The 27,204-nt window shown below is 40.4% G+C and overlaps 1 protein-coding gene across 3 annotated transcripts in view; it reads right to left on the bottom strand.

Moving 5' to 3' along the window:
* Positions 1 to 25,883, bottom strand: part of LOC131219276 (pre-mRNA-splicing factor ATP-dependent RNA helicase DEAH1-like) — a 95,767-nt gene extending 69,884 nt beyond the window's left edge. For 2 of the 3 annotated variants that reach the window (XM_058214337.1, XM_058214338.1), the window contains exons 1-5: positions 25,760 to 25,883; positions 9,030 to 9,163; positions 8,798 to 8,928; positions 1,747 to 1,941; positions 1,555 to 1,629 (exon numbers count right to left, since the gene is read on the bottom strand). In XM_058214337.1, the coding sequence (XP_058070320.1) occupies positions 1,555 to 1,629; positions 1,747 to 1,941; positions 8,798 to 8,928; positions 9,030 to 9,129 (501 nt within the window). In that variant the 5' untranslated portion in view covers positions 9,130 to 9,163; positions 25,760 to 25,883. Of the gene's footprint in view, positions 1 to 1,554; positions 1,630 to 1,698; positions 1,942 to 8,797; positions 8,929 to 9,029; positions 9,164 to 25,759 lie in introns of those variants that run through there. The other variant, XM_058214339.1, reaches the window with a different exon arrangement.
* Between the last annotated feature and the right edge of the window lie 1,321 nt (positions 25,884 to 27,204).

Raw genomic sequence — 27,204 nt, 5'->3', positions numbered from 1 at the left:
GCAAATGACGAAGGCCAATGATCAGAGGTGCCAAGCATAGGAGGTGAATCTTTGAGACATCGAGTGCAAAGCCATTTCAAATATCTCAAATAATAAGCGAAAATTATGCAATTCCCTTCAACCTCAAATAGAAGGGTTGAAGAAAGGGTACCTTGAAACAGAAGCAAAGAAATAAATAGAAAGAGACCAAAAGCAAATTTGAACTACAGAAGGCACCTAAATAAATGAAAGTGAGCCTTGGAGGCAAATATCTGAGGCTTTTATTATGTGAGAAAACTTAGAGAAGCCAACTACATGTGTTGAACAATAAGGGAACACAAAGCCCTTCGAAGTCGGGACAGAAGGATTGCAAAAGATCTAACTATACCACTTTGATTCATAATTAGAGGTTCTATTGCAGTTCCCATCTAAATCACATTCTTCCATTTTCACATTGCCGTTGTGTAATTATGTGTTCAGTTATGAGATATTTGCTCTCTTTTCTGCATATACTAGAAAGGAATACAAGTCTCTCATTTATTAACTACAAATGGACATCAAATTCTTGCAAGGGATAAAGGAATATGGGGCGGTTGCAACTGGTCAATATTCTCCATGTTAGGATTTTGTGATCAATTTTCAGAAAATATGGATGCTCATAGATGCACTTAAAGAAATTAAGAACTTGTCATTATCATTGACTGTACTTTTTCTTTTTCCTTTTTTTTTTGTCCTTTTTTTCACCTAGTCATTTTTATGTTAAATGTGAGTCTGATTCCAACAAGGATTTGGTAGCTGAGGATGGTTCTAAAGTGGCTGCATCAGTTGGATACATCATGCCTTTCCCACAGGTAGTACACTAGTACCAAGGTTTTATAACATGTTTACCAGAATCCATTCCCCTCAACCTTAGCAGATAGTAAACATTTAGCTTATAAACATCAATTTTGCCAGTCCCCATCCCAAAAAATTTCCCTCGACCTTAGCTGATGGTAAACATTTAGCTTATAAACATCAATTTTCCCTACCCTCCCCAACATTACCTGATTAAAAAAAACATGGTTGGGGGTGATTGCGTGCATCCGCAGGGAATAGTCTCGCCTCAAAATGGGGCGGGGACACCGTGTTGTCAAAACAAAAAACATCGATTTGCTAGTTTTAGCCTGTGCAGTTAAATTGAACACTGCCGCCAGCATTAGCCAGCAGAAAGGGGTGCCCAAGAAAGGGTAAACGGGTCAAATATTTTATATATATATATATATATATATATATATAAATCTTTGACAGAAAGCAAGTTGCTTTTCCTAAACACTCGTCTCTTTTAAACATTAAACTTAAAAGCAAATAGGCTTTGGTAACCGTACCTACAACATTTATGCATATCAGGCCATGTTTTCTCATCCCAAATGCGAAGACGCAATGCTCTACAAATTTCTTCGTCAAGGAAAAGGTAGTTTCACAAAAGATTTTCCAAAGGAATATCATATGCTCTACAGATTGCATTGGAAGATATTCTTATGCAAATGATGAAGGTAAATCTTATCATTCACCCAAACTCCCAAAGAAACAACATACCTCCACATCATCATCATTATCTTCTACAGATGTGCGTCTTCGAACTCGTCTTTCTTTTTCTCCTTGTGCAATCACCTGCAACATATCATTCAGTCAAAACAAAAGTAAGGAACCACTTGGAGGAGTGTTGATATGGCAGCTTACCATATGAAACAAAAAGTGAATTCTATCAATAAGAATATAACATTATGCCTCTTCATCTTCGCTTTCTTGGTTTTCATTCTTCCTCCGAAAGTGCTTTTGACGGGATACTGCTTTCTTTGATTGCACAACAACAGGAGAAACTCTGCCACCGGCATCCTCATCATCATCATCAGCATCTAAGATAGCATAACTCTTTTGCTTCTTCACCAACATTGCTGCTTCTTTTTCCTCCTTCTGATAACTCTGGGAAAAGGATAAAAAGTTAAATTTGCTTGTCCAGTATGCCGACTCCCACCTCTTCAAACAACCAAACATTTCAAACAAAGAAGCACAAGCAAACAACTGAACATTGCACCACTTTACAAGCGCCGATAATCATTTTCCGAATAGCAATATTGATGAAATTTAAGATCCATCGCATTGAAGAGTTGACTAAAAGAATATTGGCGATAACATGTAAAACAAGAGAAATACGTAGAAAGGTAAATTTTACATAAAATGTCACAACTACTGCCAAGAGGATCTAAAAATCATATGGACCAACAGATAACTGCCACAAATGGAAAACCAATTTTACTACAGAATAATGCAGAATTTCTACCTTTACATTTGTGGTGCCTTGTTCTTTACGCGGTAATCGTAAATAACTGATAAAATGTAAGCAGAAGATGACAGCTTTTAGGAGTTCTGCTACAGTATCTTTCAACAGACTTCATAACTGCTAAAAAGGAACTCTCTATCTGCTGTGCAATTAACCAAATTTACTCGATTTTACTGGTCTAAGCAACTTGCAATTTTGCAGACGAGAACATCAAAGACAACAGCTTTTAGGAGTTCTACTACAGTAATTCTATACAGACTTTGTATCAATTACTAAAAAGAAACTCTCGATCTGCTCTGAAATTAACCAAATTTACTCCATTTTACTGGTCTAAGCAGCTTGCAACTTTTGCAGACGAAAACATCAAAGACAACAGCATGTAGGAGTTCTACCACAGTATTTGTAAACAGAATTTGCAGCAAATGCTAAAAAGAAACTATCTATCTGCTTTGAAATTAACCAAATTCACTCCATTTTACTGATCTCCAAGTACCAAGGTTCAAATATGGTATTATAAAATTTTGAAGACAATTATTGGTTCAATCAAATTTCTCTAGACTCAAGTTTTTCATTGGCTTGGCCAAACAACACTTAGCAATTGCAAGTCTGGTTTCCTGTGAGTTTTCAAGCATTGTTTGTTAGAGATATAACAATGTCATTTGAGATATTGAAAGAGGCATCCATCCTTTGCTTCTATTGAGATTCAAGTCACGTCCTTGTAATTGTGCATAGATGGAGGTACCTCTCATGAACGCAACACAGATTATTTCCCCCCATAAGATCTTGTTTTATTTCTTAACAATATACTTGGTTCAGAGCAGCATCATTATGATTTTTTTTACTATAGACATCTTCTCATTTCCTTCAGGTACACCATCACTATTCTTTCCCATTGTTCTTCTTCTCAGAAGAATTTTACTTATCGATCTCTTTTTGTTTTTCAAATTCTTCTCTCATTGTTCTTTTTTACAATTCAATTCATCTTTTCACCCTCTACTTATTCATCTCAGTCTATCTACAAAATCCCCATTTTCCTTTCTTCTCTTCTTCTTCTTCATCCTCCGTAATTGTCCTCAACAGTTCTCCTTTTCCATTTTACCAACATGTGTGCCATATCAGTCTCATACTCGCAATGTGTGTGTGTGTGTGCACGCACGAGAGGTGCTCGCATCCAACTTGTTGGATGAGAAATCATAAGTTCCAACCATTTATGCATTTGAGAAATCCAACCCATCCAATGTGTTTGCCCCTCCATAATGAATTCCTACTTCAAAAATCAGCCCATCACACTCGTTAGGTGGGTGACACCATAGAAAACAATTGTTAACCATTGATATAAAAAAGAAATATTGGTGTGGACCACCTAATGGGCGGATTAGGCTGACTTGTGCTTAAGGTGATCCTCATGGTGGGGTTAACCTTTTGGACGGGTTGAATGTCACAAGAACAGGTTAGGATAAAAATAAACAGTCCAACCAGTTGGATGTAAGCATCTCCATATATGCCACAAATATATATATATATATATGGAAAATGTTCTCATAGGGTTGTGGTAGGGTCCAGCAGTACGAGGGCCACTGCCACGCATGTATGAAATCCAACCCAACCATTAAGCGTGCCCAGTCTTTCTAGGCCAGGGGCCCAAAAATCATGCAGATTCATGACTTATGTGGGCTACAATAAGGGAAAAGTTGGGAGGTGGACACCCTCCCTTGATTGCATGGCCTTATTTTTGGCATGCACCCTCATCCAAGCGAGATGGAGCAAACGAATAGATTGAACTTCATATACAAAGCATGGTGGGGCCCATACGCAACCAACGGCGGGCACCCCTCTCCCAACTGTTTCCTGTTGTTCTGACCCACCTTTTTTTGTAAGAATAACAAGTCAAATTTTATTTCGAAGCTGCCTGCCTAAAGAAGACAGCAAAAAAAAAGGCAAAGAAAAATGAAACCCAAAAAGAAACACAAAGTTACAACCCAAAAATAGTTGAAACATCAGATACATTAACATATTTCACCCCAGATGCCCAAGCTATGACGTCCCTCACAGGTCCCTTTTACTAAGGAAACATCACCTGTTACACTCTCCCCAAATGTTCCAAAGCACTGCAAGCAACACCAACCTCCAAGAAGCTAGCTTACTCTTTTCTAGCTTGACTCCATACCGCGCCCACATCCAAAGCATCTCAACCACTGATTGTAGCATCACCCAATCTGTTCCAAAGATATAAAGGAAGGAAGACCACACCCGACAGCCAAAGGAGCAACCTAGAAATAAGTGACCTATCGACTCTACATAGCACATACATAGAAGAAATATATTGGGGAGGATCACGGACCTTGTCTGAAGATTATCTATGGGTTTTTTTTTCCTTGAAATGATGATGATATTTCATAAACAAAGGCCGAAGCCAAACACAATACAATACACACGCGCACGCACATGCACAAAAAAATGTACAAGCAAACACCCTATCAAAACTCCCAGCAAAAACTATGAATTCGACACTTCCACCCACTCCTTTACATTAAGGATCACCTTCCTGATTACATCTATAGCTCTACCCTTTCATTTCTAAAAGTTGCAATGCACTTCCTACTAACCAATCAAACAAAAGTTACCACCTTAGGAGGAGCAACATAGAACCAAAATTCGTGGAAGAATTGTTGCCTACTTGGGGCTGACGATAGCCAAAGCATTGAATACATCGATTCAACCGAGAACTTCCATGAAGATGAAGCAGCCCAAAGCAAGGAATCCTTGGACGTCGAGGGGGCAATATTGTGAAGTCGCCCCAATAAGATAGCATAATCTTCCACCTCCTCGTCAGATAAATCCCTACAACATGGAGGACACCAAACCCCACTCCTACCACCAATGAAGAAGCAACGAGCCACGGATGTATTCTTCAAGGGAGACAAGCTAGTAAGAAATGGGAATTCCAATGCCAATGAAGTAGGCCCACACCACGGATCTTCACAAAAACAAATTCAATTCCCATCTCCAAGAACGAAAACCATACCAAGTTTGACCATAGGAGCAACGGTAATGCTGACCTTCCAAATCCTAGACGCCCGATAGTACAAAGAATGCTTCACTTCCCACTCACCTGTTTGGACACCATATTTGGAAGCCATAACTTCTCTCCACAGCTTCCCCTCTTCAGACGCAAATCTCCACTGCCACTTACCGAAGAGCCCAAATTCGTATATTCCAAAGCTTTGATATATGCACCTCCTTTGACTAATGGTTTGCAAGCATCTTCCCACTTAAGCAAACAAAATTTATGCTTTTCTTCAGGCCCCTGCCATAAGAAGTCACATCTCAACGTTTCTAGTAGATATGACCAACATAAGTCATAGATCCGTGTGATTTTGGGCCCTTGCCTAAAAATTAAGGTGGGCCCCACATTGCTCGACCCTACCCTCAAGTTATGGTCAAGTTGACCTTATAGGAATAGTATCCTATAAAATTAGCCAATCCTAATACAAGGAGATGGTAACAACGATAACGTATCAAGCTCTTCGAGTTTGTGGTGCAACCCAGTTATCGAGTCAATGAGATCTCGATACCCAAATTGCAAAAAACAAAAACAAAGTATACCCACGAGAACAATGGAGTAGAGAGGGAGAGAACTTTATTGATACCAACCTTCTTCTCTTACAAACTTTCAGAAAACTCTTACTTAGAAAAATATTCGAATGAATAATTCCTACACCACTACCCCCTTTTATAGATCCTAAATGAATCTTTAATTGAGATCACCCCAATTATGAGATTGATTTGATCCTAAATGAATCTTTAATTGAGATCACCCCAATTATGAGATTGATTTCAAATCAATCTCAATTTATTTCAAACAAATCTAATCTTCTTTAATAAGGTAAAAGCCTAACAATAAAATGCAAACATAGGAAATAATCAGCCCCATATCCCCAATCACATAAATCACATCTCCTTCATATCTTCAATCGCATCGTCAATCATATCTTTAAATCAGCCCCCATATCTCCCAAAAATAGTAAATTACAATCCTTGATTTAGGCCCCTAAATTTATAAATAAACAATCCAAAAATCAGCACATGTTGGGCCCTACGGTGGGCTTTGGGCATATGTCATTACTAGGCCCTATAGGCAGCCCAAGTATGCCATGGGCCTGCATCAGTCTGGTAATTGGAATGAGCACAAGCTAAATCCCTCCAATGTCCCTAGTGAGCTTATTTGGCATTGCATTTTAGAGCCCTCAAATACTTGCAAATATCCCTTTCCTGATAATATAAAATAGTTAGGTTAAAGTTAGAGCTGGGCATTTCTAACCCGATCCAGTGGATCCGACCCGATCCGAAACAAACCGAAGGCCTAGATCGGTACGGTTCGAGTAGGGCCAATCAGATCCGATCGTTCATCGGATCGAGTTCGGATCGTCGTCAATCCGGACCGATCCGATCCGGAATCTGATCCGACTGGATCCGATCCGATCCGGATCTATTATTAAGTATATATTTTTTTTAAATATTTTTTATTTTACTCATCCAAACCGTAAAAGTAGGTCCATGGAGATCATCAAACGGGGTTGAAATTAGATTGATCTTCTGACCAAGCGGCTTATGGTGTCATGGCCAATGGGTGGCTTATGTTTTGGGTCTAGGTGTGCCCTATCTTAACGTTCTGTGGGCCTGATTTTTCTAGTAGATGATCATCGAGGTGTGGCTCATCTTTACAACGGATCAGATTTTCCCAAAAAAACACACATCCTGCAGGAAAAGATGGGGCTGTATGTGCAAGTTCACATGCAATATGCATGTGATCACTGCTTGGTGGGGTTGAGTTTGCATCACGTTACTGTGTTTCCTAACCCCACAAGCGTGCCTTCATACCCGTTCGTACATTTTTGAGAGGATGGGATTATCCAAGCCATGCAACGGATAGGCCCACCATGTAGATAAGCTCCACCAAGAAATGATGTTGGTCACTCATATGATTGGCCACACGTGTTTGTAAGAAATGAACGGCTAAAGGCTGCACCATCTCCATATCCAACGTGCATATGTAGTCCCTTAGCAACTAGATGACAACGATTACGGAGACAGGTAATCTTCAAAGTGGGCCCCATCTTTTCACAGCTTGGATCTCAACAATGTATTCAAGCCTTTTTGTATAGGCGGGCGTGTGTAGGATTTTGGAGTTGGGGTAGAGTTATATCTGGAGAAATGAGATGATGGCTCCAAGGACCTCTTGATAGATAAGGCAAGCGACAATTAACCCGATTTCTTGTGAGACATGCCAGTGATACAGCTAGCGTAGATAAGTGTCGTGCAAAGACGAGCCCCGATGCGCCTCGAGCTCCGAGTTGTACGAACAGCTCAAATGAGATCAAAGTTATAGGGGCCCCACCATAACATTTATTTTCCATCTAATCTGCTCTTAAGGCTAAAAATACATGGGTGAATAGGAAAAACAAATTTCATATTGTTACGAAACTTCCGTGATCTCCAAAAAGGTTTCAATGGTAAACGTTAAATCCTCAACTGTTTTTTGCAGTGTGGTCCAACTGATCTTTAGATCTTTCTTATTTTTCAGCTCAAGCCTTAAGACGAGCTCTCCAAATGGATGGACGGTTTGGATATAACACATACCTCATAATTTGACCCATAAACCCAACCCGATCCGACTCGGTTTCCCTGACTAAGTCGGACTCGGTTCGGGTCAGGCCAATCGTGCATCGGATCGGCTTGATTCAGATGTCCCGGACTCGGTCCCGGATCGGATCGAGTTCGGGTCAACCCATGTAGATTTCGGACCGAATCGAGTTGGACCCAATCCGATCCGACTCGGTCCGATGCCCAGCTCTAGTTAAAGTGTAGTGTTGGGCATGATTGCGTTGGCATGTGAGTGATGTTTGGTAAACATGTCCAACGGGCTCCCTGTTTTTCCTGACAGCCATTTACTTGAGCATGTCCCTCTCAATTTTGGTTTGATCATGGTACATTCATGTGTTAATGGCTGCTTGTCTTTTGGGGACTCATATGCACTGCATGCGCTAGACATCATTGGTTGGCAAATTCCCCTCCATGGTCAGCACGATAATTGTCCTAAGATCAACTGTGGGACCAAACTGAGTTGGCATGCGAGCCATGTTAGCTATCAGATTTCAGTGGGCCACTGCTATTTTCTGCAGCCAACTACTCAAAAAGAAGATTTTATGTGTGCGGGTGCTTCATGCTTAGCAGTTTGCCTGGCAACTGCCCCTCCAAGACCTGACTTTGCATGCTCGCCTTTGGGGCATGATGCAATAGCTGGGCTGGGAATCAATAATAGGTGAGAACGTGTCAGCTTGTGAGTGGTGTGAACATGAGCTTTTGTTGTGTCAACTCCAAGTACTTGAGAAAGGTTGATGTTTGGAGGCAGCCGATAGTAAAACTTGTGCCAGTCAATTTAAAAGCCAACCCAAACTGTTGGAAGAAAAGCTAAGATGATAATGATGATGAACTTACATTTAAACCAGAAGCTTTACGCGGCACTCGAGCAAAAATCTCTTCAGCAAACAAGCGTGTTTCTGCAGATGAAGAAAATCCATACTCTACAAGCTTGCCTACGACATCAGCAGGCGAAGATGATGTCTTGGCTGCAAGGTGGCAACATATTCACAATAACCATTCCGTTGTATTATTTGATAATGTTACTTTTAGTACCAAGTTCTAATGAATAAGAGATCTCAATACTAACATAACCCAATAACAAACTTGACAACTGCAGGCTGCGAGTAACCCATCAGCGAGATCAATTTGTCTGAGACCCATGTTTTCAGATAGCTTTCATCTGCCATTTACTTTATAACAGGTTATAACTATAGCTCCAACCTGCTTGATATTTAAAAAAAAAAAAAAAAAACCGTAGTTAAAAAATTAAAAAATAATAATAATAATAGTTAAAAAGAGAGAGAGAGAGAGAGAGAGAGAGAGAGAGAGAGAGAGAGAAGAAGAAGAAGAAGAAGAAGAAGAGCAAGTTTGGTTAATGCAATAAGTAAAGAAGAATGCAAGTTTGGTTAATGTAACAAGTTAAACTTCAGACATTTTTCTTCCCAGTAATGATGCAAGTAACGATATCAAGTGAGAAACTTTCAAGCATTCACTATATTTGGAGAGAGCAATTTCCATTTCAATATGAATTTCAATAGCAGATACACCAAATTTTCATAAATGAAGCAATATATAGATATCAAAGAAAAGCATGCTCACTAATGGAAATATATTATCTGTCCAATGGCATGTCCATGAAATTCCATCTGCCCCCGTGAGTAATATTATTTAAGTGGGTAATGATTTGCGACAAGCTGCTAACAATCAACAACCTTGGGTATATATACATTTAATCATGGTTGCATGTTACCTGTGCTTGCGGAATGGGGAATGTGTGGACCACTTCTTCATTCACTACCCCTTTGCTGCTGAGGTGTGGAGGTGGTGCTTGAATCAGTTCAGTAGGCATAGTTGAGGCCTGTGCTGAATACTGATTTCAAGAAGGCCAGGCCAAAAGGGAAACATTCTTTGGCAACTGAGTTTTATTGCTGCACTTTGGCCCATTTGCAAGGAGTCAAACAACACATGTTTTGACAAATTGGTGAAAATCTGGTGAAAATCCTTGTCAGGTGATAGATATAGGGTAAGGAGTAGAGTTGTTGGGAAAAACACATTAAAGGAGTCCCGGGCCATAAGACAGAAGATTTCTATGAAAGGTCAGGTATTCTTTTAGGACATGCGTGTTTGTCCGCTTAACCCATCGTTGCTGTATTTTATACCTTTTTGAATTGCTCTTAGTAAATTCTGCTTATCAATCAAAAACATGGAAATTGATAATCCATTTACTCAAAAATTAAAGTATAAAAAATGCCATCGAGCTTTCACTGCCAATTTCAAGTAAAAATGCTATTTCATAAGCCAAGTGATATGGAGATATTGAAGAAAGTGCTGTACTGAATTCAAATTACCTTATTTTCTTGAAATTGTGATCCTATGTTACAAAAATCTGCACCTAAGGATTAGTACAAAACAGTTGCCGGAATATGCAAAAAGATCCTCTCTCTTTTCTTTTGAAGGATAATAGATCTAGGATCTCATCTGATTTATTGAAAGATTGCTTGAAAAATATCAAAGCAACAAAAAATATACAAGGTGTTACATCCCAAACAGTAGAATGGTACTACGTCCCAAACAAAGAAGAAACATCATGAGCATTTGCGTTTTGAATCCCTGAAGCCCATTCTATGACATCGCTCTTAACTTTCCACACTATCTCCTCCCACGGACCTTGTTTGTCAAGAAAGCACCGCCTATTGTGTTCCCCCTACATATTCCAAAGCACGGCAAGCAAAAGAAGATGCCAGAACACTAACTTCTCCTCGGAAAATAGAATTACGTGCCACATCCAAAGCAGGCCATCCACTAACAATGGAATCATCCATACCACGCCAAAGATCTGTAAGAAGGTGGACCACAATCGCCGCACAAATGAGCAATGAATGAATAGATGATCTATAGACTCAGCACCACCCTTGCATAGGAGACACATGTTGGGGAAAATCATTGATCTTTTCTAAAGATTATCTTTAGTTAACATATGTTTCTGCCCAACCAACCAAACAATAGATGCCACCTTAGGGGGAAGCCCCGTAGAACCAAAAATCATGGAAGAAGACCTGTCTACTTGTATTCAACAAATTCCATAGCATCACATAGAAAGAGTTGACAGAAATTTTACCAGACGATAATGTGCTCCATGCCAAGGAATCCTTTGAAGCCAAATTGAGATGAATGTTGTGGAGCTTCTCCAATTAGCTAGCATATTCCTCCGCTTCCTTATCACCTAACTCTCTACAACATGGGGGACACCACCACACCACCAACACTGGTGAAGGAGAAACAACTTGCCACTAGCATGTTCTTCCTAAGAGTGAGTCTTGCCAATAACGAGAATTCCAATTCCAATGTTCTATTCCCACACTATGGATCCTCCCAAAAATGGATTCTATCCCCATCTCCAAGTGAGAATACCAAGCCTAGTTTGAGTATAGGAGCTACCAAGTCGATAGCCTTCCAGATACTCAAAGCTCGATAGTAGTAGGATGACTTAATCTCCCAAGTTCCCTCCACAGCTTCCCCTCTTCAACCTTGAATCTCCATTGCCACTTTCCTAGGAGAGAGAACATGCACCCCCATCAACTATTGGCTTGCAAACATCTTCCCACTTAAGCTGATGAAATTTATGCTTCTCTTCCGCCCCTTGCCACAAGAAATCCCGATGCAGCTTTTCTATTCTATCCAAAACTGACTTCGGGCATTTGTACAAGGACATAAAATAAGGGGAAGATTGGAAAGGGCCGCTTTGATAAGAGTGATACGTCCCACCAGTGAAAAGTGTCGACTTTTCCACTAAGATAGCTTCGTCTTGAACCTCTCAATCACCTTCCATAAGCGTTTCGTTGGTTTCCCAGAGCAAGGTCCCAAGTAAGAGGAAGGGAAGGAGCCAACTCCACATCCAAAGATGCCTGCAAAGATAGAAGCTTCTTCTTTGGATAACCTAATGCCCAACATCTCACTTTTCCTAATGTTTATCCTTAGTCCCAATACTTCTTCACAAAATATTTCTTAAGTTATCCACCATCAATGTTCGAAATATCGGTATCGTGCAATGTATCGCAACCTTGGGATACAGATACGTATCGGTTATCGCATGGGATATATCATTTGTATTGCATAATTTATTGCATTTTTTAGGAAACATGGGGAAACATTAGCAAAATGGTTGAATTTTTTTAAGAAACTTCAGAGATTATTTAAAAAGACCTTAATACACACTTTTAAATTATAAAATATCAAAAAAGAAGTGCACATAATAAATTTCCTTTGTATAACGTACTAAGTTATGCGTTATCTGTTTAAGCTAAGGTAAATATATTTAAATATGATGCATACCATTTATAAATGTATAAATATATGTATGAAAATGAGTCATATCCAAACCTCAATTGAAATTCATTTTAACATATCATTTTAGGGCATGGCTTGAAAAATAAGGCAGATCAAAATCTGAGGTGGACCACACCACACAAAATAGTGGTCATTGAATGATCACCATTAAACTTTTTTAGGGCTATAAATTTTTTGGATAAAGCTAATATTTATGTTTTCCCATCCAGGTTTGTCCAACCTCATGAATAGATTGGATGACAAATAAACATAACGGTGGGCCCTAAAAAGCTTCAATGGTGGACATCATTGCCACCGCATTTTCTTGTGGTGTGGTACACTTGATCTTACATATGTCTCCTTTTTGGGCTCATACCTTAAAATTACTTATGAAAATAGATGGAGGGTGTGGATTGGCTGGTGTACCACACATCAGCGGGGTATGGGTATGTGTCGTGTGAAGATGGGACGTGGATTTCCTACTAAATCCTTTCGCAGGAGTGGGGCACATCGTGATGTTTGTGAGAAATCTACCCCATCCATCAGTTTTGTGAGCTTATTTGAAGACTTGAGGCAAAAATTGAGCAGGATCCAAGACTCAAGTGGGCCGCACTAAAGAAAAAGGTGGGTAGGTAAATTCTTACAGTTGAAACCTTCCTGAGTCGACGGTGATGTTTACATTCCATCCATACCGTTCATAACATCATTACAACTGGGATGAATTGAAAACTCAAATATTAGACTAATTCAAAACTTGTGGCCCCCCGAATATTTCAACTATGGACCTTCAGTCCTCACGTTTTCAGCCCACTTGAGTCTTGGATCCGGCTCATTTTTCGGCCCTATGTCTTAAAATGCGCTCAAAAAACAGATGGACGGAGTGGATTTCTCACAAACATCGCAGTGGACCCCACCTAAGTTTCCAGCGCATGAACTTCATGCAAAGTAGCGCGCCACCTCCAGTTGTAAAAACAGTTCAAAGGAGATCAGAGTTACATGGCTCCACAATAATGTATTTATTATATCCACACCGTTCATCCATTTGGAGAGATCATTTTAGATCATGGGCCCAAAAATGAGTCACATCCAAACCTCAATTGGACCACACCACAAATCGCAATGACGACAATGATTCTCACCGTTATAACATTCGTACGGTCCACCATGACGTTTTTTTCCATCCAATCTGTTCATGAGGTCACAAAGACCTTGATGAAGAGGAAAAAAAATATCATACGATCCAAAACTTTTGTGACCCCCGAAAGGGTTTCAATGGTAGACGTTCAATATCCCGCTACTTTTTCTAGTGTGGTCCGCTTGATCTTTGGATCTGTCTTATTTTTTGGCTCAACCCTTACGATGAGCTCGCCAACTGGACGAACGGTTTGGATATAACATATACCTCATGATGGGACCTACAGAACTTGGTGACGTCAACACATCATCCACGTCAGTGGTGTGCGGTACGCCAGCCCATCTACATCCCGTAAAAAGGGCTCGGAGCCCTTTTTTTTCGAAGGAGAGAGGATTCCGGCGTTCCGGAACCCTAAAATCTCTACCAAATCCATCGTTTCACCGAGAATATCTCTGGATTTCGACGAGAATTTCTCTGGATTTCGCGATTTCTTTGGATTTCAATGGATTTCGCCCAAATCTCTCCCAAATCAGAGATTTTGTTGCTACGATTCGAATGGCCCTTCAAATACAAGGCGATCTCCTCTACAGGTACCGAAATCTACTTGTTGAAAGATTTTTTTTCCCGAATAATGAGTCTGTTTGTCGATTTCCGAAAATAATGGAGGAGGAATCGTGCGATATCGCACGATGTATTGGCGATATCGATGAAATATAGCAGAATAGCGACGATATATCATGCGATATCTGGATTTTGAGATTTTTTGTATCTTCCCAATGTTATCGGACGGGTTTTGTCTCGCTGGGGGCCTATAACGATAATATTGGCCGATATATAGGCCGATAGTATCGATATTTCGAACACTGTCCACCATAAAAACCTCTACCTCACTAAATAACAATGTATCATCAGCAAATTGTAAATGAGATAATTGGGTTGTCTTATATACGCTAAAAGCCACAGATGATACTTGCTTCTTAACCTTTGGCAAGCATTCTACTCAAAGCTTTGCTACCACCACAAGCAGGAAAGCTAATAACAGATCCCCTTGCCTTAATCCTCGAGAAGCTTTAAAGAACCCTTTTGGAGAGTCATTTACCAGAAATGAAAAGCATGTCGATGACACACATTCTTGCATACACCTAATCCATTTTCTTCCACATCCTATTCATTTCAACATACACTCGAGGAAACCCCAATCGATGTGATAGTAAGCCTTCTCAATATACAGTTTGCATACCACTCCTTTCTTGCCTTCTTCGTGTCTCAAATCTATACATTCGAGTGTAATCAAAGCACTGTGAAGGATCTACCTATCTACCACACCAATCTGAATCTGGATGCAAAGATCTTCGCCTATATTTTGCAAAAAATATCTTTCAAAAAAATATTTTACAAGGACTGCCTATCAAGCTTATAGGACGAAAATCCATAAGCGCCTCTGCTCCGTTCTTCTTGGGGAAAATAGCAATAAAGGAGGCCCCCATACCTTTTGTAAGCCGACTTTTCTCACAAAAATCTTTAACAAATTCCACTAGAACTTTCTTCAGCACTTCCCAAAAAACCTGATAAAATGTCATAGGGAAATTGTCTGGACCTGGGGCCTTATCTCTACCCAAGGAGTCTAAGGCAAGTCTAATTTATTCTACCAATCATAACTTTTTGAGAGAACCGCTTTCCTCACTCGTGAGTTGTTGGAAAGGCAGGTTGTCCAACAAGGGTCTCCTCCACCCTTCGCTAGTTAATATTTTGGAGTAAAATTGTACTATAGCTGAACATACTCGTTCTTTATCTTCTATCCTCCGACCATCAACCACTAAACTACTTATCCTATTATTCCATGCCCTTGCACTAGCAATACCATGAAAAAAACTAGTGTTCTTATAATCTTCTTTTAGCCATGAAGCCCTCAACCTTTCTCTCCACATAATCTCTTCTTCTTTGAGATATTTGGAGTATTCTACCGATAAGACCAAACATCTATTTCGATCATCTATAGAAAGGGCGGCCCCTTCTTCCTTGACATCTAATTCATTTAACTCCCAAAGAATGCTTTCTAGCCTTTTCAATTCTGCAGCTTACGGCCTCCTTCCAATCATTTAGCTTCTCCTTAAGAAACTTGAGCTTCTAAGCCAAACATAAACTAGTTGTACCTGTTGCTTGAAAAGGTTGCCACCAACTTTTTATAAGATCAACAAACTCCTTGATGGGGACATCAATGATGCACCCTTTAGAGTGTACCAGAGGAGGAGGCATCGTCGACAAAGTACCAGAGCGGAGGAGTTGATGTGGATGGACGTTGGGTCTATCGGACCCATTTTCTGACACGCTCGAGTGCAGGAGCGGCATGACCGCACTCTGACCATAGATCCATGGGTCATATTTCACACCCTACCACACGGGTGTTTTAGTTTTAGGTGTTTTTGTTCTTTTTTCTTGTTTCAGGGGCTTTATTGCACTTTCTTTGTTTTTTCGTCTTTTTTTGTATTTTTCTTGTTTCCAGGGGCTTTAGTGCACTTTTATTTTTTATATAGCTTATATATACATTGTGAGAAACCCTATTTTCATTATTATTGAATGAATAGAAATTCGTATCTTTTCATCCTCTTTATTCAAGATATTAGGGTTTCAGGATTGGCCCTTGGGTGTTGAGGATTCCACCCCGATTTCAAGTTTCCTTCTTTCTATATCTTTGAGGTGCAGGAAAAGATAAGAATCATCCTCCTTTTCTTTTAACGATAAAAGGACCTGTACTTTCTTCATCTCGAACCCTTCATTCTTCACCCCTTTCGTTCCTCTCTGAATATCTCATTTCTAGTTTGAATGGAAAAGAGAGATGGTTAGTCAGTAGAATCAGATCCAAACTTAACCGTGGACTGACTTATGCTAGATCTGGGATATCCTCATATCCCTAGGTCCTCCCTTTTTACTGTTTACGTGATCTTATGCTAAGGGGCATGATCCTGATGGAATGACCTCATCTTTGTGTTGAGATTTACCTAATCCCTTTGATTGGAAACGCTTAGTTAATTGGTGTATTTATTTGAACATTCTTTAACCTGATTACACATGCATCTAGGGTTAGGTCATCACATGTCCCTACATCACCCCTCCATTTCCAACCACGTAAGTTTAAGTCTAAAGGGCTTGGGCCCCCAACTATCCTCATCAACTTCCATTAAAAAAGGTTTATGGTTAGATATAGGTACGGGGAGACCGCACACCGTCGCTAATGGAAATTTGTCTACCCAATCAACGGATAACATAAATTTGTCCAATCTCTCCATAACCGGAGCCTCCCTCCCATTCGACTGTGTGAATTTAGTTCCTGCCTATTGTACCCGTTATTAATGCTGTCAAATGCGATCACATATGCACATATGCGATTTGGATGGAGTGGATAGCATATGTCATGATGGTGGCATAAGCAATCCTGAAAATATGCCATCGCATACGATTTTGTGCCATCTCGCACTCTTTCTCCATTACTCTTATCTCTCTACAAATCATAATCTCTCTCTTTTACAATTTACTATTCATTTCCCATTTTCTCTTTCATGATTGAAGTTTAAACCAAATTTTAAGTTTACTCTTCCAAGTTTCTCTCTCTCTCTCTCTCTCTCTCACATTATCTCATGCATTCATTCTCTCTTAGTCTTAGACTCTTAAATCTTAATATCTATCTCACTCATTCTCCTATAAATCATAATCCCATTCATTGATTCATTCTTTGTTCTCTCTCTCTCTCTCTCTCTCTCTCTCTCTCTCTCTCTCTCTCTCTCTCTCTCTCTCTCTCTCTCTCTCTCTCTCATTATCTCATGCATTCATTCTCTCTTAGTCTTAGACTCTTAAATCTTAATATCTATCTCACTCATTCTCCTATAAATCATAATCCCCTCTTAAATCTTAATATCTATCTCACTCATTCTCCTATAAATCATAATCCCATTCATTGATTCATTCTTTGTTCTCTCTCTCTCTCTCTCTCTCTCTCTCTCTCTCTCTCTCTCATTCATTCTTCTTTTGTCCAAGTATCTTGATTTGAAATCAATGAATTCATACTTATTCTTTTCTCTCTTGCTTACTCTCTCTAATCTCTAGTTTTGTAGTAATTGTATCTCTCATTTCATATCTTCATAATATCTTTGAAGTCTTTTTTTCAAGAGAGGAGCCAAGTGACAATATTTACAAGTTAGAAGTTACAACTCACAACTTACAAGTGTAGATCAAGGGTGGCAAAGCTACAACTACAAGTTACAAGTTCAAGATTCAAGATTCAAGAAGAGTCACTCTCTCTCTCTCTCTTTCCCTACAACTACAAGTGTAAGTGTGTAGGTGTGACTCTCTCTCTCTCTCTCTCTCTCTCTCTCTCTCTCTCTCTCTCTCTCTCTCTCTCTCTCTCTCTCTCTCATCATAGCTTCTTCCCGATCTTCTTCTTTGAAACCCAAGTCAAATGAGCCGAGTTGGAAACAAAGGCACTATCGTAATGCTACCAAAAAGACTCGTGGTGTGTGAACTTTGTGGGTTTATAAGTGTCGGTGGCATTACACTACACAAATAACACCTTGCACACATGCCAGGATCAAATACAAGAGCATATCCCAACATTACTACAAAAATCCGAAAGGAAGTCATGAACTACATAAACAAACATGCCAGAAGAGAGCATGATAGTGACATACTTTGAGAAGAGTTTATGGAAAACGAAACCTATGAAAATATAAATATTGTTGTTGATATGGATCAACCTACCTCCCCTACATCGACCAGACACTCTAGACCACTGGCCACCAAAAGAGCTCATGGGCATGGACCAATAGATAGGTGATGTAGACCACATCCCGTGGATGTGGTTAACCAAATGGGCAAAGGAAAAAGACCCGCTCAAACAACACTTGAAAACCAATACAAGAATAAGGATAAAGAGACCACAATTCAGCACATTGATATGTGGTTATACCAAGCCGGTGTTACTTTCAACACTATTAAGTTAAAGAGTTTCACGGTTATTGTGGAAGCAATAGGTCAAATTGGACATAGACTTGAGCCTCCTTCATATCATAAAGTGAGAGAAACATCTCAAAACCGAGGTTGGTTATGTTAGAAGCTTCATTGTTGAATATAAAGAGGCATGGAAAACATGATTGTACTCCAATGGCTGATGGATGGATCAACCCATTCTCACATGGCCAACTATTTGTTTAAATTGTTAGATAGTACAATTGAGGAAGGAAGTGGGAGAGGAATATGTTGTCCAAGTTATCACGGACAACGCAACCTCCTATATAGCCGTCGGTCACCTTCTTATAAAGAAAACCCATTTATTTTAGTCCCCATGTATGGCTAATTACTAAGGCTAGAAGAATCAAGGTCTTTATGTACAAACATGTCCTTCTACTCCATAACATTTAAAAAAACACATTGGGTGTAATTTCTTTCGTCCAGTCTACCCGATTCACAAGGTTGCATTCAAAGAAATCCGAGTTTAGAACCTTTATAGTGTCAACTAAAGAAACATAAGAAGTATACATCGAAGAAGGAGACAACTCTGATGACGACAATGATGGTGGTGATCAGGTGCCGCAATGGCAAGGGGATCAATGTGTATAGTAGCCTATGTTATTAATATGTTTATTTTTAGATTTTAAATTTATAAGTCAATAAGTTGTCACTTGTAACTTTGTAAGTTGTTCAAGTAGTCAATAAAATTTCTATGTTCGAAGATTTTAATAATTAAGTCTCTCTTAGTGTAACTTGTTGATTGTTTTGTTATATATAATATAAGTAATTAAGTATAATATAACTTATAGATGGTCTAATGGTCTCAATTCTCAAACACTCAAACTACAAAAAGAACCCAATCTAATCACTTGTACTAATTTCTCATAGTTTTTCCGAATTTTTTAGAATTTTTTCAATTTTTCACTATTTTTTTAATAATTTTTTCACAAAAAAAAAAAAAAAAAAAAAAAGGAGGAAACGAGCCTGTGCAATTGCATATGCGAACAACACAGGCCTGTTACATGCGATTGCATGTGCGTTTTGACACCATTGCTTGATACCACTGTAACACCCAACAAAAGATGGGCACGTGGACGGTCCACCTTCCTCTGCAATTCCTTCTTACTGACCCACTTTGCCTCTCTCTACATGTACTCAAGAGAGAGCGCGCATACCTCCCCTCCTCTACCCCTCATGTCTCCAACGAACCTTCCCACCTCCCTAACCACCCAACGCCGCCCCAAACACCCATCACTGCGCTTCCATTCTTCTCCCCATCTACGAGGGACCCCCCAACTCAACTCTCTCATCACCCCTACTTCTATTTTCTCTCCTCCTATCCATACCACCATTGACTTGGGATCCACTGCTATCATTTGTCTCCTTACACAAACCCCAGTTGCACAAATTTCATCTCCATTTGCAGTCAGGGAGTCAATAGTCGTAACCTCTCCCAAGTCCCAAGCACGATCCTACGGCCTCAAAGATGTCATTAACCTAGATTCCCAACGATATAACCCATAATAGGTACCATGATTTCACCTCATCAAATAGAGACTTCTCCTCCCACCTATGGACCTCCATGATTGGCCCATCTTTAAATAGCATCCCCACAGAGATTATCCAACTGATGTTATCCTCCATTCGAACAGATACCCACAACTCCACCTCTGCCACTAGTTTGATTATACAGTCATCTTCCCAGAGCTGACAACATGTTTCGAACTAGGTCCGTACTTCTGTTAATGTAGCACCGGCTCTTATGATGATGAAGAGAGTATGCTTCAATTGTTCTCAAGCTCTCTGTAGCATTGCTAGGTTGACCACCACCGTGACCCCCTCCACCTCTTCCTTCCAAGCCCATTCATCCACGACTTCTTGAGAGCTCCGAATGTTGTTCAAGGCCTTCGAAACTACTTCCTCCCCTTTCTTCTCTTCAACTGCAGCTTCAACAAAAGACTTTACTACCCATACCCCTTTTCGTTTCCCCTTGTCCACCGGCTCCTCACCCCTACCTTTTACCCCAACATTCTTCCTGCTAACTCCCTAAGCCCTAGCCTTCCCTACGCCTACACCCTAATCTCCCCATCTTGTAGGCCTAACTCTCCCCTGCTCAAATATTCCCTTTTGGACTCCAGCTTCAACTGCCATGTCAGGGCCATAGTGAGCCTTTGGCACCAGTATCTCCATCCCTTTGAAGACCTAGCTATGAATCATGTCAATTGCTTGCTCCTGCACCAGCTCCACCTCCACCTCCACCTCCACTTCCTTGGAATGACTTCGTCTTTCTATCCTGAAGAATCATAACCTCCATAACTTTCCTGCCCCGCCCGAAAACTGTGGAACTACTCCTCCCTCTAGGTTCCCAAAAATCTCTCAACCAGTGTATTAAGTAGCGCTCGTAGCGTAGCAGTGGCGTACGCTACGTAGCACACCAAATAGCGCTCGTAGCATAGCGGGTCATAGCGTACGCTACGGACACATAGCATGTAGCGCAGGTAGCGTGCGCTACTCTGTACTATATTTTTTTTTGTTTTATCATTGCTGAAAACAGTGGTGAACTCACAACACAAGCAACTTAAGTAACTTTATAATAAATAAAAAAACCTATCGAACAGGGTATTCGAAACCCCTTCCAAACCTAAGCCGACACAACTTCCTCTCCCCTCTCTTCAATCTTGAGATCGAAAAGCCTTTAAATGGGCTTCTTTGGCCGATTGTTGGAGACTACAAGGAGGTCCATTTGGTGCAGTTTCATCAACAATGGAGAAGAAATGACGGAGAAATCGGATTTCACCTATTTCGATTCCGATTGGCTGTGGAGCTTCAACTTTTACAGTTTTCATTAATTCAATCTCATCTTGAGACAAAAATAGGTACGCTCGTTCCTTTTTTTTGAATTTTTTTCAATGTACAATGAAAGTAACTTGGTATTTTGAGTTTTTTTCTCATTTTTTTCCTGTTTAAAATGTCGGTTACTATGCGTTTTTTTGTTCCTTATAATTTTTTTCATTTCTTTTTCAATATCTCTGCAGATATAGATTGTTTTCTGTGGTATGGCCCACGTGGGGCCCACTGAGGTGTGTGAAGGGGTGGATTTGCATTGTTTTCTATGGTGTGGCCCACGTGGGGCCCACTGTGGTGTGCGTATGTGTGGATGTGCATTGTTTTCTATGGTGTGCGTGAAGGGGTGGATTTATCATATTTTTTTAATTAAAAAATAGAAGTATTGTGTAGCTTATGCTACACGCTATGCTATTTCGCTACACGCTACAGAGGGTTGAACGCTACACAACACGCTACCGCTATTTAAAACACTGCTCTCAACAGTGTCAGAAAATCTCTTAGCAAGGGACCCTGATGCTCAAACCTAACCTTCTTTTTCTTTAGAACAATAACCTATCCCTCCTCGTTCTGCCCCATGAGCAATTAGATTCTCCGGCATAACCAACCTTTCCTTTTCCTTTTTCGTCTTACCCCAACCTTCTCCCCTCTTCGATTCTCGCATCACCTCCCCTATCAAGATCATGGGTCTCCAGATCCGATGGCTAAAAGTAGATCTTCTCCTAGACTTGTAGCTTTCTTGGTGGCAATGCTTCCCTCCTCTGAGACCACCTCTATTCTTCCCTTCAAAGAGCTCCCTTTTCTCTCTCGGGGATTCTCTTTAAGGTGATCTCAGAGATACATCCCCCGCAATCCAAGTGATTCTTCTTCTCCTTCTCTGAGGATCCAATAGCAAGTTCAATTGAGAGAGAGTTTGAGCAAGAGAGAGAAATGGGTGATAGAGAGTTTGAGCGTGAGACAGATGGGAGAGAGATTGAGAAATGTGTGTGTGTGGGGGGGGGCGGTAAATTAGATCAAAGAAAGAAGGCACTCATTTGTGAAAATAATTAGTATGTTGACTTAAATTCCCATATTCCAATTCACGACAAAGAACTATAAGCCAATTCAACTTCACACAATATCAGTCCTAAAATATACCCAAAGCAAAAACAAAAAAGCAAAAAAAAAAAAACAAAAAACAAAACAAAAAATCCCATCTATGGTGGTTTAGACATACTGGGAAAAAAAAAAAAAATCGGTGTTTGGTGAAAAACTATCAGTCTTTTTTTTACCTTATCTCTGCCACTTACAACTGGCGGTGAGGATTACAGGAAAACCCCCGTAGAAGTACTCCTAAATTGTAGCCAAACATACAAGGCCGACCTTAATATCACAGAACATATGGTGGGCGCCACTGGCAAAAGTAAAAAGACAGCAACAACTAAAAAGGGAGGCAATTCACATCCAACTAGAAGAACTCCATTGATTGGACGATTAAGATCCAACAGTAAGGCTGGCTGAATGGTTCCAAGTGCTGACCTGTCCTTAAGGATTGACAAAAAAAACACCATCTATGGTTCAATAAAGATTCAAATATTATTAGAAAAGGGACTTTTTCACAACATGTCAATTCAAAGAGATTGGGGTGTATTGGGATGCACAACTAAATTGAATTTTGGACCTTTGAGTTAAATGGAGTGGTAATAAGAAGATTGTAGCCACCACCTACCATTCAAAGTGACTAAGTAGCCCTCAAATTGCAATTCCCATTCCTTTCAAATCCAGCTTGAAGTGATGCAATAGTTATTTGGAGCCTAATCCCTCGATTTTAGGACATGGGAGGGGATTTGGACCAAACTAAGGGCCCTTAGGTAATTTGGAGGCGCTCCTTGGGAGCATTTTCTTCATTTTAAAATATTGATGCGAGTAGCTTGCTCGTGATTGTCATTAGCTTGCTCTGTAAGTGCATGTAGCCCCCTCTTTTTGTGGGCTGTAATTTTTGGTACTCCTACAGTGTATGATGCTTGATGAAGAGACTAATCGGACCACCCATCAAGTGGGCAGCTGAATAAACACCACTTGTCATTTTCTTAAAGCCCATTTCTCACCACGTGTGGCGCAATTGATGAAGAGACTAACTCGATTATTGGACCATGGCAAGTTGAGAGAGCCAAGACCCTCACTTGTCATGGTTCAGTGCATCATGACTCCACTGGGCGGTTTGGATTCAGTCAGGCCAAGTGATGTGGTGACGGGCACATTGTTAGGACTTAGTTGTTTCCTAGACATACTATCGCAACTAACTGGTATTTTCCTTGTTTTCCTAATGACTAAAACAGGAATTGACGGATTGTGGCACATGTGTGGAAGTTGATATGTGTTGGAAATCATGGGTAAATAGTACTTTCAAAAGTACCTAGCGAGTGTCTTTCCATTTAGGTAATTAGTAGTACAATATTGTTCTAGGAGTTTTCTTTAACAAGTATTTTTATGTAGAGTTCTAGCTAGGATGTAGTCTATTGTTGGGAGTCCTTTAAGTAGTGTGATGTCATCCTAGTAATAGTAGTAGTAGTTTTTTAATATAATACATATAGCACTCCATGGCAATGAATGTATGCAATGAAAAGACTATTAAAGCGTGAGATTTTTTCCTTCGTTGAAAATACCCATTCACCTCCTTGAAGGTTAGATTTCTGATTTCATGGTTTGCTAAAGTGGGCCATCAAGTGGTCTACGCATTGGACCATCAAGTGGGCAACAATATAAATGTTGGCACTTGCCCACTGACACATGTGCATGCAAACATTGGACGCATGTATATATTCATGTGCCACATTTTTGGATGTTTGAAGATCGATGGCGGCATGCGAGGTGCTTCAACTTGGACGACCACATGTGTAGCACATTTGAATATGTCACACGTGTAAAAATAAAAGTATTGACAAGGAGTTCTACCTTTTAAGTAGAAACAACCCATTCATGTTGTCTTGGATTATTTATTTAAAAGTGCCTAGGTTTTCATGCACATGGGGGTTGACAAACCATATACATGTTTTTGTCACAGCTACTTGCCAATTACACAACTTTGCCCAAAAACCTAAATAGCCCTTCTAACACTTCATTAAAGGTGTTGTTCCAAATGGTTGAATTCTCCACAAATCCAAAGCGCCTTCTTGAACAAAAACTAGAAAGATTTTGAACATGTGGATTTACTAATTCAAGTTCCACAGCACCATATAGTGGCCAATATCTACCCCCAAATTGCATCCTTGGATTGGTATGAACAGGTCATGTTCTTGTTGTACCATACAAAATCCATGGTCTTATAATCATGTTTCATAGACTATCCTTTGAATTTAAATATGGGTTATTAAATATTCATCCTCATAAATAATCACTGAAACAAATTGTCTCTTATCAACAATTAACCACTTGCTCTAAAAGCTCGAACTATCAGAGCAGGGCAAATCAATCCATTTATCTTATAGCCCAGGCCCCACATCTCATAAGCTAGGATCTCGGCTGAACCCCCCTCATGGGCCCCATATTATATAGGTACTGCCTTACACAAGCCTCCCACCCCAAGTGTGTCCCCGCATCCCACAGGCTACCCCACTAAGCACCCGCGATGAGGAGTCTCGAACATGAGACCTCCCGCTCTGATACCAATTTGACGCGGGACAATTAACAACTTGCTTTAAAAGCTCGAACTATTATAGCATGGTGAATCAATCCTTTTATCTTATAGCTCAGGCCCAACATCTCATGGATTAGGATCTCAGCCGAACCCCCCTCGTGGGCCCCACATCACCTGGGTACCGCCTCACATGAGCCACCTGCCTCACACAGGTGGGGCCCGCCTCACACGGGCCACCCACCCCAAGTGTGTCCCCGCATCTCACATGTTACCCCTCTCGAGCCCGGTGTGAAAATGCGCCTGCATTATGAGGTCCACAAAATCTTGTTTTGGAAGGGTTATTCCTATCAATGATTTCATTATTGCAGATATTGGCCAACATATCAGCTGATGTATCGTGTATCACAGTGCAGAGATACGATATGCCCCTGAAGTCGCAGGAATTCCTCGTATCGTGTAATGTAGTGATATCATGATATATCGCATAGTATCACAGATATCGCGACCAGCCCTTTGTATAAAATGGCGAATATCAACAATATCGGTCGATATCAACCGATATCACATGAAAAGGTGGGAAGCCCATGGCTGTCTTCAGACATTTCGAAAAGAATAATAGAGATAAGGGGCTGTTTGGCAGGGCGGTTTCGGATGCCTAACTGTGGGGCCCACGGTGATGTACTTTCCTTACATCCACACCGTCCATCCGTTTTGAAAGCTCATTTTAGGATACGATCCAAAAAAATGAAGCCGATCCAAATCTCAAGCGGGTCACACCACAAGAAACAATCTTAACTAAATTCCTACTATTAAAAACATCATGGATGCAGCTGTGTCGAAGAAAAAAAAAAGAAGAAGAATAAGAAGAAAAAGAAGAAAAAGAAAGAAAACATACCAGCTGTGTCGAATATCGTCCGCTTCTTTTTCTCCTTCTTCTCTCCTCTGCTGCGCCTCTCTACTGCAACAGTCTCTCGATCTCTCTCTTCCCTCCCTCCGTGCCCTGTCTTTCGACTCAAGAGTCTTTTGAAACAAGAAAACGACATGAAGCCCGTTTCAAGGGGACGCGGATTAGATACCAGCAGGTTGAATAGCGAGACTCGCTACTCAAGTGACGTCACCAACTTCGTGGGCCCACCATCATGTATGTTTTGTATCCACACCGTTCATACATTTAGAGAGATCATATTAGGGCATAATCCAAATAATGAGTCCGATCCAAATCTCGAGTAGACCCCACCACAGAAAACAGTGGGGAGAGTGACGCCCACCATTAAAAATTTCTAAGGGCCACGAAAGTTTTCGATCAAGCTGATATTTGTATTTTCCCTTCTTTCCTGTCTGCTTTAACACATGAACAGGTTGGATCTCAAATAAACACCATGGTGGACCTTTGAAAGGTTTCAACGGTGGGTGTCACTCTCTCCATTGTTTTCTCTGGTGGGGTCCTTCCAGCCTTGGATCTCCCTCATTCTTTGTATCAGGCCCTAAAATGATCTATCAAAATGAATAAACGGTGTGGATACAAAACATACATCATGGTGGGGCCACATAACTCGGTGGCATCACTTCAGTAGCGAGTCTCGCTACTCGACCTGTCAGTAGTTAATCCGCATCCGTTTCAGGGACAACGGAGTAGGTGCAGCCCTTACCGTAGGGCCACCTTGATGTATGTAATTTATATTGACTCCGTCCATCCGTTTTGGCCGATCATGTTAGGGCATGGGTCTAAAAAATGAAGCAAATCCAAATCTCACGTGGACCATCCATAGGAAACACCGGTGACTGACCATTAAGGGCGTGTTTGGGCAGTGGGATTAGAAGGGATTAGGTGGGATGGAACTGCATCTGGTCTTTTGCCAATCCCACTCCATGTTTGGGAAGAACGGAAAAGCTGTAGATGGAATTGCATTGGTCCCGCGCCAATTTCACTCAATGTTAGCAACTTGTGTAGGTCACACCATGATGTGTGGGCTATATCTACACCGTCCACCCATTTTTTAAGATTATTTTAGAGCATTGGCCAAAAAATCAGGAAAATTTAAAGCTCAAGTGGACCCTACCATAGAAAGTAACTGGGATTGAAAACTTACGTTGAAAACTTCTTTGGAGCCACATAAGTTTTGGATCTGCCTCATTTTTAGGCTCATGCCATAAAATTAGGTTACAAAACAAATGAACAATTTAAATATAACACATGTGTGTTATTCTCAATAATTTCAAGTGATGGTGGGTATATCCATTCAATATACCACCATATTACCAGCAAAGCATAGAATTAATCTTGTCCCATGGCAACTGGGGACAGCCCCTGCCATGGGTAATATTCACCTTTTTTTTAAT

The sequence above is a fragment of the Magnolia sinica genome, chromosome 11 (genome assembly GCF_029962835.1).
Source record: "Magnolia sinica isolate HGM2019 chromosome 11, MsV1, whole genome shotgun sequence".
Taxonomy (NCBI): Eukaryota; Viridiplantae; Streptophyta; class Magnoliopsida; order Magnoliales; family Magnoliaceae; genus Magnolia; species Magnolia sinica.
This window is presented reverse-complemented; position numbering and strand designations above follow the sequence as displayed.